Source organism: Pyxicephalus adspersus, chromosome 9 (genome assembly GCF_032062135.1).
Source record: "Pyxicephalus adspersus chromosome 9, UCB_Pads_2.0, whole genome shotgun sequence".
Classification (NCBI taxonomy): domain Eukaryota; kingdom Metazoa; phylum Chordata; class Amphibia; order Anura; family Pyxicephalidae; genus Pyxicephalus; species Pyxicephalus adspersus.
In genome coordinates, this window is record NC_092866.1 from 56,887,789 (window position 1) to 56,901,454 (window position 13,666).

The 13,666-nt window shown below is 40.4% G+C and overlaps 1 protein-coding gene across 3 annotated transcripts in view; it reads left to right on the forward strand.

The window, feature by feature from the left end:
* PRR5L (proline rich 5 like) overlaps positions 1–13,666 on the forward strand; it is a 42,468-nt gene that overhangs the window by 23,089 nt on the left and 5,713 nt on the right. For all 3 annotated transcript variants that reach the window (XM_072422138.1, XM_072422137.1, XM_072422139.1), the window contains 5 exons: positions 3,006–3,054; positions 4,068–4,125; positions 5,341–5,432; positions 9,674–9,814; positions 12,099–12,231. In XM_072422138.1, coding sequence (XP_072278239.1) covers positions 3,006–3,054; positions 4,068–4,125; positions 5,341–5,432; positions 9,674–9,814; positions 12,099–12,231 — 473 coding nt within the window. The remainder of the gene's footprint in view (positions 1–3,005; positions 3,055–4,067; positions 4,126–5,340; positions 5,433–9,673; positions 9,815–12,098; positions 12,232–13,666) is intronic.

The window sequence follows — 13,666 nt, forward strand, 5'->3', positions numbered from 1 at the left end:
ATCATTGGAGCACAAAAGGTCACTGCAGTTTGGGGTTATTGGAGCACGAAGGGTTGCTGGATTTTTGGGGTCATTAGAGCACAAAAGGTTACTGGAGTACAGGGCATTTGGGGCACAGAGGGTCACTGCAGTATAGGTTCTTTAGAGCACAAAGGATCACTGGATCATTGGGGCGTTGGAGCACAAAGGGTCACTGGAGTACAGGGTAGTTGAGGCACAAAAGGTCGCTGCAGTATGGGATAACTGGAGAAAAAAGGGCCACTGGAATACTGGGTCCATGAAGCACAAAGAGACCCTGCATTATGGGATCATTGGAGCATAAATGGTCACTGCAGTATGAGGTCATTGAAGCACAAATGGTCCCTGGAGCCTTGGAGTCATTGGAGCACAAAAGGTCCGGGAACAAACCGGGTTATTAAAGCACAGGGTGCATTCCCTGTAAACCTGAAGTGATAGAAGAAGTAGACAGTGGGCACACCCCAGACACATCTTTCACACACATGTCTAGTTTTCTTCTGGCAATTGTTTGAAGTGGCATCAGTTCCTACTGATGTATCCATGGCTCCCCAAACTACATCTACCAAGAGCTCTTTCTTTATACACACAAGAGACAGACAAGCTAGGGAAGTCAGGACCTTGTAGTCCTCGCCTAGGCTGTCACATTCTTCATTAATGGCAAAAATCAAAATTATAAAGCAATTTGGTATTACTGACATGTGCTCTAAATAAGATTACATTTTAATGCAGCATTATAACTTTGCTGATCCTGTATGCTTGAATAACACCAGCTTCATCGTTCTGGTGGGAAAATCAAATGAAGGTATTGTCAGGGGAGTACTGTGATCCCTGTGAGTCATAAATATCCAAAAATGTCACATTTACATATTATTAAGCTAAAATATCCAATGGTAGGTCCACTGTAAGGGCCGCCTGAATAGAGCTTCATATATGGGGATTGATGTGATAAATTTATAATCAATAATCAATTACTTCCCTTTGAGCGAACCTGTACCTTTACCCTGCACAGTGGTTGAAGTTATGCAAATGGTAAAACTTCAGAATTAGTTCCATCACTTTATGCCACATGGCCAAGAATGATTTCCATCAGTAGAAAGAACGTGAAGGAAGTGCCTTAAGCGTAATGTTCCCGTCACTGGGACTTAGAGCAAACTCGTCAGATAGGGAATTCTTTTTTAAAAATCAGCAACACATGCTGGTGATATTTTAATAGATTGGAATATTTCTCATTCAGTCCAACTCTATTTTATTAAAAATTTTCAAATATTATAAGCTAGACTTTGTTATAGTAATTATGTAACTCTGTCTTACCTGACTTACCTCCACCTGTCCTACCTGCTCTTACCTTACCTGTCCAAGGATGTTACCGTCAGACTTCCTGGGTAATGACACCCAGCATTCTTCAGACCAGCTCCTATGAGTTGGGGGTGTCAAGGATCCACCCCCACCCTCCCTCGGGCTCACTGAATGACGTTGTTATACCACATTGGCACCATAATCATAGATGTGAATTTTGGATGCAGTGCTGCACAAAACATAGCCATGGAACACTGAGAGCCCAATCAAAAGAATAGTCTGCCTCCAGCCCTCAAAAATGTGCTGATGAATGCAACACAGTTGTGTACATGGGCCGGAATCCCTTATGAAAACTGTTCCCGTTCCATACAGCTCACTCATCCACATTTGCCATATTGGCACACATTGGCAAATGAAAGCTTTAACTCTCTGCACTCTCTGAAAAGTAAAAAAAAAAGACAAAGTGGAATGTGGTCAGGTTTGAACATATTTTTATTAGCATGATGTGTTTCTAAATAATTTAACAACAAGCTGATGGTTTCAAATTAATTCCTTTGGATAAATCATTAGTTAGTCAAACTTGTTGCTGTTGTTCTGAATTTACTTTATTAGGTCATTGTACCCCTTGAAAGTGCCAAAAGCACTCCTAAAGGTACAAGCACTACTTGGCTGAAAAAAATTATTTATGCAGCTGATATGCAGTAGTCACATTTAGGACTCTATTTATAAAACAGGGAATCAGATATTCTTTCCAACATTTTTATGTGGGAATCTTGCAGGTCTATGTGTTTCAATGGCAGTATTTGATTCCCACCAGGCAGTGTTTAGGGAATGTCAGATTCCCTGCTTTATAAACAGAACCCTAAAAGTGGAGTTATAAACTATTCCTATAATACACATCTTACCTGCGTGGTATTCTGATCCTTAGCATTTAATACTTTCTGAGCCACTGACCCAGAATAAGTATATAGCTCAAGTGTTCAGCTAATTGCCACACAGTTTTGGTTTAACTCGTTTTGGTGGCACATTTGAAACAAGCATTGTGCCACCAAAACCAGGTAAACCAAAAGATCAGCATTCCTAATAAAATTCCATAAAATGAGTTCAGCAATAGCAGCTTAAATTGTGTCTTAGTGACAGGTCTGCTTTACACTGGACTTGTTCGGTCGTTTTGAATGCTTTTCACCCCTCTCCAGGATGCAGCACCAGTTCTAAAGAGAGCCACTATGAAAACATGAATTGGAGTCAATGGAAGGATAAATTAGTATAATTGTATTGCTTATCTCTATTGAACATTATAGAACAGGTCCAGGTGAATGTGACTCACTATGAATGATGAGAAACTCACCCAGGTTCGGTTCACTATGGGTTTAGTCTTAAAAAGGCCTCGTTGTGCGGTGCCGTACGGGTCATTGTGCTTCATAACAGGTCTGATTCATTAAAGCTCTCCAAGACTTGGGAATACAGACTATCATGGGTGAACCCGGGTGATAACCTATCTTCTCCAGTCTTGGAGAGCTTTAATAAATCAGACCCATAATGTGCTATATGTAAGGACATTGAATGCTACATAGAGAGCAGTGTTCTCTCCAGCCCCTTTTAGCTGGGTTTACCACTTGGCACTTTTCAGTAACTTTTTATGAACCATTGCAGACATGTATTCACACACTCGTTTTTAACTCTTTTTGCAGACAGTTGCTGAAAAGCGAGATGGGCTCATTTATCACAGATTATTTCCAGGTAAGCAATTTACCAACTACCGAAAAACTACAACCCCAAGTAGAGACCTGCTGGGTTTTCACCTTGTAATTTCATAGGACGAACTGCAGCCTTGATCCCCCGGCTTATGAATCAGATAGCGTTAACTGGTCTCTCATTTGTGGTCACCGCTTTCTGCATCTGGGTTTTGTTTTTACTGTTCTCGTCTGTTCCAAGGCTGCATTCTGTCTCTTGTGCATTTCAGAACTTGTACGGCACGCTGTAAATAATGATGCTCGGTCAGCGGTTTGCCTTTCTGTTTTTTTAGAATCGTTTCTTTTTTTCTCTTTATAACAGAAGTTACGGTACATTTGTGTTTAAAAATTCTCAATATAAAAAAGTCCTGTTTTCACAGAGTTATATTGGATATTAAAGGCTTTGACAAAATCTCTTCTTTTGCTACCAATGGAGATAACGGAATCAGGAGAATGGGCAAAATTGCCATGTGGATATTTAGAAAAAAAAATGAGCAAAATTTGATTTTTAGCCAACTGTCAGGGCTTGTTCAAATTATTATGTTGCTTTAACACGTGTTTCAATGCTGAGACGCATGAGCTGATCCAACACATGCATTGGCGTGCTGAGTTTCCATTTGTTGTTAATGGCACCCAAAATGCTGTGTTAATACAACATGTTAATAGGTGTTATAAATATAGGTAAAGCTGTGTTTCCATGGGCAGTAGTTGCAGACACAGAACATTTAGTGCCCATGCCTACCTAGAAGTCCACTGAGGGAAAAACACTTTCCTGGCAGGGAAATAGTGGAAGCCAATGCAATAAAGTAGCACTAAGCATGACTAAAGTAAAAGTCCATACTTAGACCTCGTGCTCAATACATGTGGTTATCCTTGCTAGTTGGCAGCACTTATTATAGTTGTCAGGTATTATAAATGGCTGCCAAGCGTTCCTTTTTGAATCACGTGGAGACTCAGCTTTAGTCATTAAATGAGCTGTATATATCGATCATTTTCTGAAACTGTCCATTGTTTCCCCAGAATCAACTATTGTCAAAAGGTCTGGCCTTCATGGAAGAAAAAGTCAAGCTATATGAAGGTGAGATGTAACAAAAGCTTTGTGTCATATGGAAAATGAAAATACATACCAGAACACGTTCTATTTATTCTTATTAGGCTTCAGACGTCACCTTTATATACTTCTTCTTCAGTCTCCAGACTTTGCACTGAAACGTAGTTCATAGGTTTTCTTCTCACTTCCTCGTCATCATTTGTCTCTCATACCCCAGAACTTCTTTCATGTTTCTCCTTCTCCCTGGAACATTTTTCCTCCAGGCAAATAAAGCCCTATATGTCTTCAAACTCTGCCTCAGGTAAACTATTTATAAAGCCATATAACCTCAATTCACTATTTATTGTCCCCTGATCTGGCATATCTACTCCACAAATATCCAAAACCCAACTACCAAAGCCAACTTTCCACAATCATTTTCCCTCTATTCCTACTTGTAGTACATTGTAACTAATTTATTGGTTCTTAATCATTTTACAATGTTTTTGTGTTTATGTGTCATACCATTGTAGCTGTTAAAATTAGTCTGGATTACCACTTACGTGTATTTCAAAGGGAAGGCATCAAAACGCATGTCAGTGGATGTGTCAAGATGCATGGCAATACAAAACAATGGTCATTGTGATCAACGTTGACATTTAAAGTACATCACAAGTTGTTTGTTGTGAAGGAGATTACTGCAAAGCTGATACAAAACATTAGTAAACATTATCAATACCATTTGTATGCATTCAATGGTTGACATTTAGGATGATAGACGGCATTATTAAGGTTAGGTGTTGAACAGTTTTGGTCTTGTGTTGATGACATCAGGTTTGGGTGGAACCAAAGCAAATTTGCGATTCAGGTAGGTGAATATTGCAGAAAGAGATAGGCAATGTCCCTTCTGCAATACCTGTCCTCACTTGCCTGATTGCTGCCCGGTTCCCTTGAACGGGAGATGCACGGGATTTATGTCATCCTGGCATGGCCATAGATTGTAAGGAAAATAAGAAGGAAGATAGCTATGCCCTGCGACATACCAGGGATAGTGCGGGTTTTGTTCTGCTTTATAGGCTTCAGCATTCCATGACCTGCATCTGACCTGCAGTTGACCATCTTCAAGCTGGTTGTCTGTTCTTTTAGACTTGTATGGGAATTCAAAACCTGCTTGAAGCACAGAAAAGCCAACTGACAATCAGATAGATAGATAGATTTCTGTATATTTGGGGATATTTAATCTAAACCAAATCTTCTTTTTAGGTGAAAATCGAGTCATGATTTTAGCCGAATTATGGGACCACTTCTTCATGGAAATCTTGCCAACACTGCAAGCAATATTTTATCCTGTCCAGGTATTGTTCAAACATTTGTTTAGGTGAAATCAATATATATAATATAAAACACTCTCAGGGAACTTATAATGTTCTATTATAGGCTATTTGGGTTTGTGAAGGGTCCGGCAAATGTTCTTTGATGTTCGCTGGTCTAAACTTAGATTCAAGCTCCACAGGACATAGTATATTTTAGGATCAGTAGGCAAACTACTATGAAAAAGGAATTTGGGAGGCAGTGGCATGGGAGACCAATGCAAACAAAATCTAAAAAACACAGTTCAGTGGGGGAAGGGTCCTTTGATGCAGCTTAGAGGTCAAGACTGACAATCAATGTCCTTTAAGTAGCAGGAATTCAAAGGCGTCCCCTAACCTAGGAGGTCCCAGTGTTAAAGCAAAACTAAAGCTGCTCAACTCACCTATCTGCATTCCATTGCACGGTGACTCCATCTTCCTTTCTTCCTGGGATGATCTTCCGCCAACTTGATTTGCCATGCTGGGATGACATAATTCCGGTGTGTGGGAATTCATTAATCCCTGGCACGTGCAAGCCAGGATTTCCAGGTTTCTCTGGCGTCAAAAGCTGACCCTGCACATGCACAGCTCAGCATTTTTAAATTTGTCTGGCACGATCAAGCAGGTAAGACAGGGGTATAGCAGAAGGACATTGTCTGTTCCTTTCTGCAATAATGACCTGCCTGATCCTTAATTTTGTAATGTGGGAATTTACCTCACATTCTGTCCTTCAAAAAGATATGAGAGTTGTGGGAAACAAAAAAAAGGCCTCTGGCATTTCTGTGAAAATTTCCTCGAATTTCAGATCGTTTTGTGCAATTTCGTCGAACCGATTTTGCAAAACCATCAGGAGATCCAGGAAATTTTAACAGGCGGATTCTCGGGGAATGCTCCTGTTTGCGATCCCTGGGGCTCTAGAGGTTATTAACCTCTAGTGTAGGGGATTGCACACTTTTCTCAATGAATGCAGCTGCCAACGTGCGTTGTGTTTCTTTTTTCTCCCCCTTCCCTACCTAGCTGCCAGTGACGCTTCCGGCTTCTGACTGGCTGGGGCGTGCAGAGAGCCCACTATGCCCCACCCCCTCACGGATTTCCCCCGGCCCTCAGATGGTGCACGGAGTCGGTGCACGGAGTAGTAGCCACAAGCAGTTGGGTTTGGTGAGTTGCAGGCCGTGCATTTGTCATGTGAATGTTCGGGGAGGAAGAGCAGAATGGAGGTGTGAAGATGTGTGATCCCCAGCACTAGAGGTTAATTAACCTCTAGTGCTGGGGATATTCTCACTGAATGCGGCGGGCTCTGCTGCATTCATTGAGAAGATGTGTGATCGGCGGCACTAGAGGTTAATTAACCTCTGCCAGGGATTTTCTCAATTAATGCTTCACTGGCCGTTAATACCATTAATTAACCGCTAGTGCCACACATCGCACACTTAAAAAAAAAAAAAAAAAAAGTTTTTTTTTAAATCGACCTCGATCAGCGAATTTACACCGGCCGTTTTCATTTAAAATTCGGTAAGCGAGAATGGCCGAATTCTCTGCGAGATCATCCCTACCAGCAATCTGCCTCTTACCCAAGAGAATAGGTATGATTGCACGTTAGTATCCTATACCCATTCCCTGTTAAAAAAAAAATTAAGTAACCACACAAACACTTCCTAAAAGACTTTACCTACTGATTTCTAAAACGTTTCTAAAACCATAATTTATGTCTTTAGAAGTAATCTTTCATCAGTCACATCCACCAGAGGGAATCATGATGAGCTGGCATGAAATGATGATAACATAATGACAGATCCTATGCACTGAACATTTTTGGTCATTGACATCAGCTCCTATTCCCTGCTCTAATATTGCCAAGGCCATACAGTGCTTTATGGGTTAAAATTGATTCTGGTCAAATCCTCCAAATTTTGAGGCATCTGATGAACCTCAAAAGTGCAGGATTTACCCAAAGTAAGTCAAACTTGAACCTCATCCCTAATTAAATTGAGAAATTTGGGCATTTTAGGCAGTAAAGTGACATTGTCCCTATTTCAAGTTTCTTTCCCTTTTTAGAACTTTAAATGCTGTACCTTCTCCATATGTACCTCACCTTTGTGACATCCACCAACATCAAAAGTTTCCAAATTCTTCTTGCCATGTATGCTTTAAAGTTGAACTTTAGGCATATACAATAGGTACCAATGAATGCAGCTTTGTATTTATTGATACCTCAATAAGTATATTTAATGAAAGCAGTAAAATTGGCTGAATTTTTATATATTATCAGACCCTTGACGAGCTAATACAGCGTCCAGACTGGGAGAGAAAACAGTATATGGAGACAAGTTTAATAGACAGTATTCTAGTTATGGTTAATGCGACTTTTGCCAGTTTAAATCACACATTAACCTAAAACAGGTACAAGCTGCACTCATTAAAGTCTATCTGTATGGAGAATGAAGTTATGAATTAACAATACAACAAATTTTCCTTTTGTGGTTTGTCTAAATTGCTGTATTTATTCTCTGATGTATTAATGATTAGCAGCTGTAATGGGCACTGTTAGCTCTAGGGGACCAGAAATGTTTATAGAGTAGAGGTTGGATAAATATATAATAGAAACCTAAGCGATATCCATGCGTAGTAACACGTAGAAACTGAAATTTGGTAATTACCTCCAGGAAAAAAGTCCAATGAGACCTTTCCAGTGGAATCCACTAAATCCGGTGCAACAGATTCAATTTTTACTGTGTTTCTATACAATTATTGTGTTTCAACCTCCTTCTAATGCTTCAGTGTTGAATGAGGATTCATTGCTCTCAGAGGGCCAGTAGTATTTAGGGGTGAAATCTTCAATGTAAATGGCTGTTTAGAGCACGTAGGGTATCAAATGGTGCAGAAGGCACTTGGAAGGGCAGAACCGGACCTGTGGGTTAGCTATAAACAGAAACGGCTTATTTATTGGACTGGTAATGCTGGTTTTTAGCACACATATAACTCAGTACTGATAGGACTTTGCCCATGGAGCAGCACCACTGTTCACCTTTTGAAGAGACAAGAGTGTGCGTTATGGGGACCATTTGGTATTTTATTGGCATTGGCAAATGGTCATTATTGGAAGAGTTTGAAAAAGTAAAAACAGTCATGTACTGTGCCACAACCCTGGTTAGATGTTGTTCTTCAATGAGAGTGAAGAAACGTGACAATGATGGGAGAATTCTTTGACATTAAGGGTTTCTGAAATCCAAAACATTTGTCATCTGTTGGATCATGTGCAGTCTACATTGCCAATTTATGTGCGTTCCATGCCAGCTGCAGGTTTTTCTTTAGAAGTCTCGGCCGTATCTCTATACCATTTTGCCTTTGTACAACTGTTGCCTTTTCAGGAGTTGTTGTATAAAAGGAAGCCATATTTAGGTCCTGAAATTTCAGATGCCTTGTAAAGGATATTGCCAAGTCTACTGCATAGTTACCAAGTTATATAATATTGTGTATGTGCCCAGTGTCACGCTTGGAGACACAGGGCCACTAGAGAGCACTACAGCTTGCACAAATGTGGTGTTAGCCCTGAGAAGGGCCAAGGCGCAGAGTCTAAGTGGCAACCATGTCTTCTCCAGAGCCTCTAGTGGTGAGGATGTTGCACTGCTGGTTACTGCCAGGTTGCGGCCCTTGGGCACACCAGGGTGGGCAGGAAGATACAGGGTACCAAATCACTGGGCAGAAGAATTGTCAAGGAAGGCCGAGATTAAGGCAGGCAGGGGCCTCTTTAGTGAGGAAGAGGTAAGTGTGACACTCAGTACCACCTGTTATGCCATCCTGTGTGTATACCAGTGTCTGGAACATTGGACTACATTGCATTTATTTAAATTATTTCACTTACTGGTTGGTTTATAAAGAAAGTCCATGCTAATTTAATATATGAGTTGCCTTAGTGAAACTCTTCTTCTACTAGTTGTCTGGATGTCATGCTGATTAAATATTTTTTGTAATTTCTGAAAACAAGTATATTGATCACTTCGAGTTTCTAATCTATATGCTCATTCCTGATCACTAAATATCAAAGGTGGGAGCAGCCAGGCAAGTGGAAATTTTAAGATTTTAACAGATTTCCAACCACCCTATTTATATCAGTACAACTTTCCTTTAAATTTAACTGCAACAAACTGTTTGGTTCCTGTATTTTGGACATCACCCCAGTGTGATCCCATTTGTGATCCCTTGTTGTTCTTCACAATAGGCCTGATATGTATGCCATTGCCTTCCAGGGCCAGGAACTCACTATCCGTCAGATTGCCCTGCTTGGCTTCAGGGATTTGGTCTTATTAAAGGTGAACCTGGACAGAACACTACCCTTGATGCAGTCCCAGATGCCACCGCCTATCCTGCAGATGCTGCTGGTCCTTCAGGTAGGAGAGATGGAGGGTGATGGGAAATATTAGAATATTGACAACAGGTTCTGTCCTCCATTCCAGGGCTTAGTAACTCTGAGTAAAAAAGTTTATACATACTAAAAATGTTTAAGTTGCAATTGCATTTTCATTGTCTGGGAGTTCACTTAAATTTTCTTTATTTTCAGTTTCTGGGAAATTTCATCTCAAAAATGAGTTAAGGGCAATCTGCAAATGGAACTTGACAGAATTGAAATCTGACAGGGGTTGCAGCCTTTCCCTTCTCTATCCAAAACTAAAAAAGAAAAGTTTTGGCTTGAGATACAATTTAAATGATGTTTCCTTTAAGGCCAGATTCAAATAATAGGCAGAAGGTGTAGTGAAATGTGTGATAGGTTTGGCACACATGACCCGGTGACCTGGACTTTCTATGGTCTATTTTAATACTTGAATTGGTAAACTATTAGTATTGCAAAATCATGCCATGTTTCCACTAAATCATTTTTTTGGGTCATGAACTAAGGTTTAATTAATTAGATCAAAAAAATTTTTTAGCTGTAAAAACTGAAAGAAAGGACATTTGAATCTCTTCGTACCAGCAAAGTAACGGAAATCTGGACAATACAGTTGAACTCCAGGCAAACAGCTAAAATAGACTGATAAAATACATTTATGGGAGGAATTGAATTTCTATGAATCCAGCACCAAGATTTACCCACAAACCTGTGCTGTCTAACAAGACAAGAGATCTTCTTTATCTCCATTGCAGTTAATTAAATTTCATCTCTGGGCAAAAAAAAGTAAAGCACAAATATGGCGGACCCTTTGTACATATAGCACTGCAGATTATTTATATGGCACAAAGCACAAAGATTTTACCCAAGGATAAGGATCCTCATTCCTAGCCACCCGAGGGCCATTTTGGACTTGCAGTGAGCCACATGATCTCAACCACTCTCATTCCCATTCCAGTTTGAGGGAGGGTTTGAGATAATTTTTTTAAGCATGCTACAGCAAATATTTGGGCCTGCGGCATATTGCAAAGCCATTCCAAAAAGTTATTTGTTGCCTGAAAATCTGCCCCATGGCTGCAGTCCCATGCGGACTGGTTGCTGCCTGTGATCCAGTTTACCTCTCCTAGCCACAGTTTGCTGTGTGCCTGGGAGCTGTCAGCTGCGCGGTTTGGCATTGCGGGTCTGAGGGCCCTGACTGTGAAGTGTAAATCATATCATACCAGCTGAACATAATTGTCAGTTTTTAAAAAATAAGAATCCATATCCTGGAGTTATGGAATAGACTTATAGAAACCACTTTGCCGTAATATATGAAACATACACTGCCACACTGCAAATGCCATTTATAATAAATCCACCCCAGTCACCCCAGTATATGACAAAACATATGGTAACTCACTGTATTGCATTGCCTTGGAAAAAAGGTATTGGGCTTTATTTTGGCACAATAGAGTTTGTTGGCAAGCCATTCATTTTCAATGGGCTGCTTTAGTGCAATGCACTTTATTATACTATAAAAAACTAAATGAAACCTAACACTTAACAGAAAAAATTAAATATATAAACTGAACCCATTCATATGTATATGTAATTAAAACATTCATGTAACATCTCATATATCTATAAAAGTGCTTTAAAAGATAACCATGAACGTCAGCAAATGTGACTTTTTCAATCATATGTACATGGTGGGTATTATTGAAAATAACATGCATGTGACTGTTTGAAAGTCCATAAGTGTCTCATGACCCAAAGAACAGACCTCCAAAGAGTAGCTGCAGCACAATAGAAGCCTTGTAATTGGTCAGTTAGTCAGTGGGTATAGGAAATCAGACAATGAGGTTTTGGATGGTGCAGGGATTATTCTTGCTATGGCTTTGTATAGAGTTATTTATGTTTTCCGAACCCTTGCAACCAACAAATCAAAGGTCAGGTGGTGCCATGACCATCAGCGCCTCTGATATCGCTCACTGCCGCCCCATTCATTTTTGGGGGGCTGCCGTGGGGAGGAGCTACTTGGTAAAACTCCCCAAGGCAGAGGTTTACTGGCATAAGGAAATGGTAGCCACAATGTAACCCTATGGACAGTCTGTAAATGTACATAAATGTAGAAAACTAGGCCAAGATCCTCGTCTCTCCTAAGTAAGGTGCCCATATGGATAGAATCTTACATTCTTCATGCACTGTTAGTCTTTTTATACTTTATTAGGGGCTGTAGTACTATTAGTAACAGGTGGGGCAGGTATAAGTGGTTAGATTTACATATTAAGAAATTATTCTACCAACAGGGTATCCATGAGCCAGGAGGCCCCAGTGAAGGCTACTTGAATCTGGAGGAACTGGTGAAGATGGTGGTGTCACCGTATTTGGCGGCATACGTGGACAGAAGCTACAACCACTCCAGCAATTCCTGTATACTTGGTAAGCTATGTTTTTCCTGGCAGTGGTCTTGGCATCAATCCAACATTGGCACCTAAATTAGCCCAATTAATTATGATTCTCTTCTGATTTTCACCACTTCTATTTAATAATTGAGACCCAATAATAGTTAAAGTGACACAGAATTTTATGTATGTCAGATGACTAAGGAATTAGAAGTTTTGCAAAACACAGTGATATTTCCTCAGTGGAATCCCACTTGGCCAATGCAGATGATGGCAGCCCATCGGTATGTTCTCAGTGCCCTGTGTCAGCTGCTGAGTGGGCGAAGTGTTTCAGTGTTAACCTCAAGGATTCTGGGAATAATGCAAAGTGCAAATTTTTTTCCAAACAAAGTAAGAAATGTGTCCCCGCCAGCCCCCTCTTCTGCAATTGGAAACACTATGCGGCTGTGACCTCAGTCATTCATTTTTTTCATTAATTATTCGTGCAGCTGCCGTGAGTTTAATATGCTTATTTACTGCAGTTGTCAGCATGGCTGTAGCTGAACAGACGTCATGTGCCAAACTAGGCCGAGGGCCCTGGGCTAGATTTCATTCTTTGGAGAGCTCTGGAGGACTCATGCTGCGGTTTCTGCCAATAAACACTTTATTGCAGGAATCCTTCAAAAGATCATCTTAAAGTGTACCTGTCATTTATAACCAGCAGCAGTCTGAGCCATTGTACACAGAAAAGTGGCATGCCAGATGGGTACAAACAAGCAACATCCCTTATTTGTGGTGTCCATCCATGCACCAAAAACTGTCTGTTGGCCGGATCCTTCTCTTCTTCTTTCTCTCCCCAATTCCTTTATAGTCTGATGTCGACCTCTATAAATTAGGATAATGCTTGTGCTGCACATAGTCACTGGATTTGGAACTTGTTTAGACTGTTATACAGGAGCTTTTCATTGGCCAGAGTACCATTCCAAAAAAAATGAACTGTAAAGCATTACACGGTTCTTGATGCATTATTGTGTCTTGCGATACTGCAATGCACTGATGTTTATGGGTCTAGAGGAACAGATATCAGTAAAGTTGTTTTTAGAGGTTCCAACCACTCCCTTCTTTAAAGTATAGGAGCACATTTACCATGAAAATACCCTACCAGCCCCCTTTTTTACCCTAACCCAATATGACCCACCCTCCCCTACTTTCCAAGATTCCAAACGGAGCGTTTGTTTACCTACAAATCTTATTTCCTAGCCATTATTTCCTAGACTTCTATGGAGCTTCGTCTACTAATAAACAACACCAAAGAAGTATATGAGACTGTACTGTGCAGGCAGAAAGGAAGGTAGTAGGTACGTAGGTGTCTGGGGAGGGGGAGCTACGTTAGATCAGGGTAAGCAGGGGGAAAGAATAAGTGCAGGGCATAAAAAGCAAAACTCCAAGCAAAATGCTAAATACACAGATTTTTGAAACTGATATACCTGCCA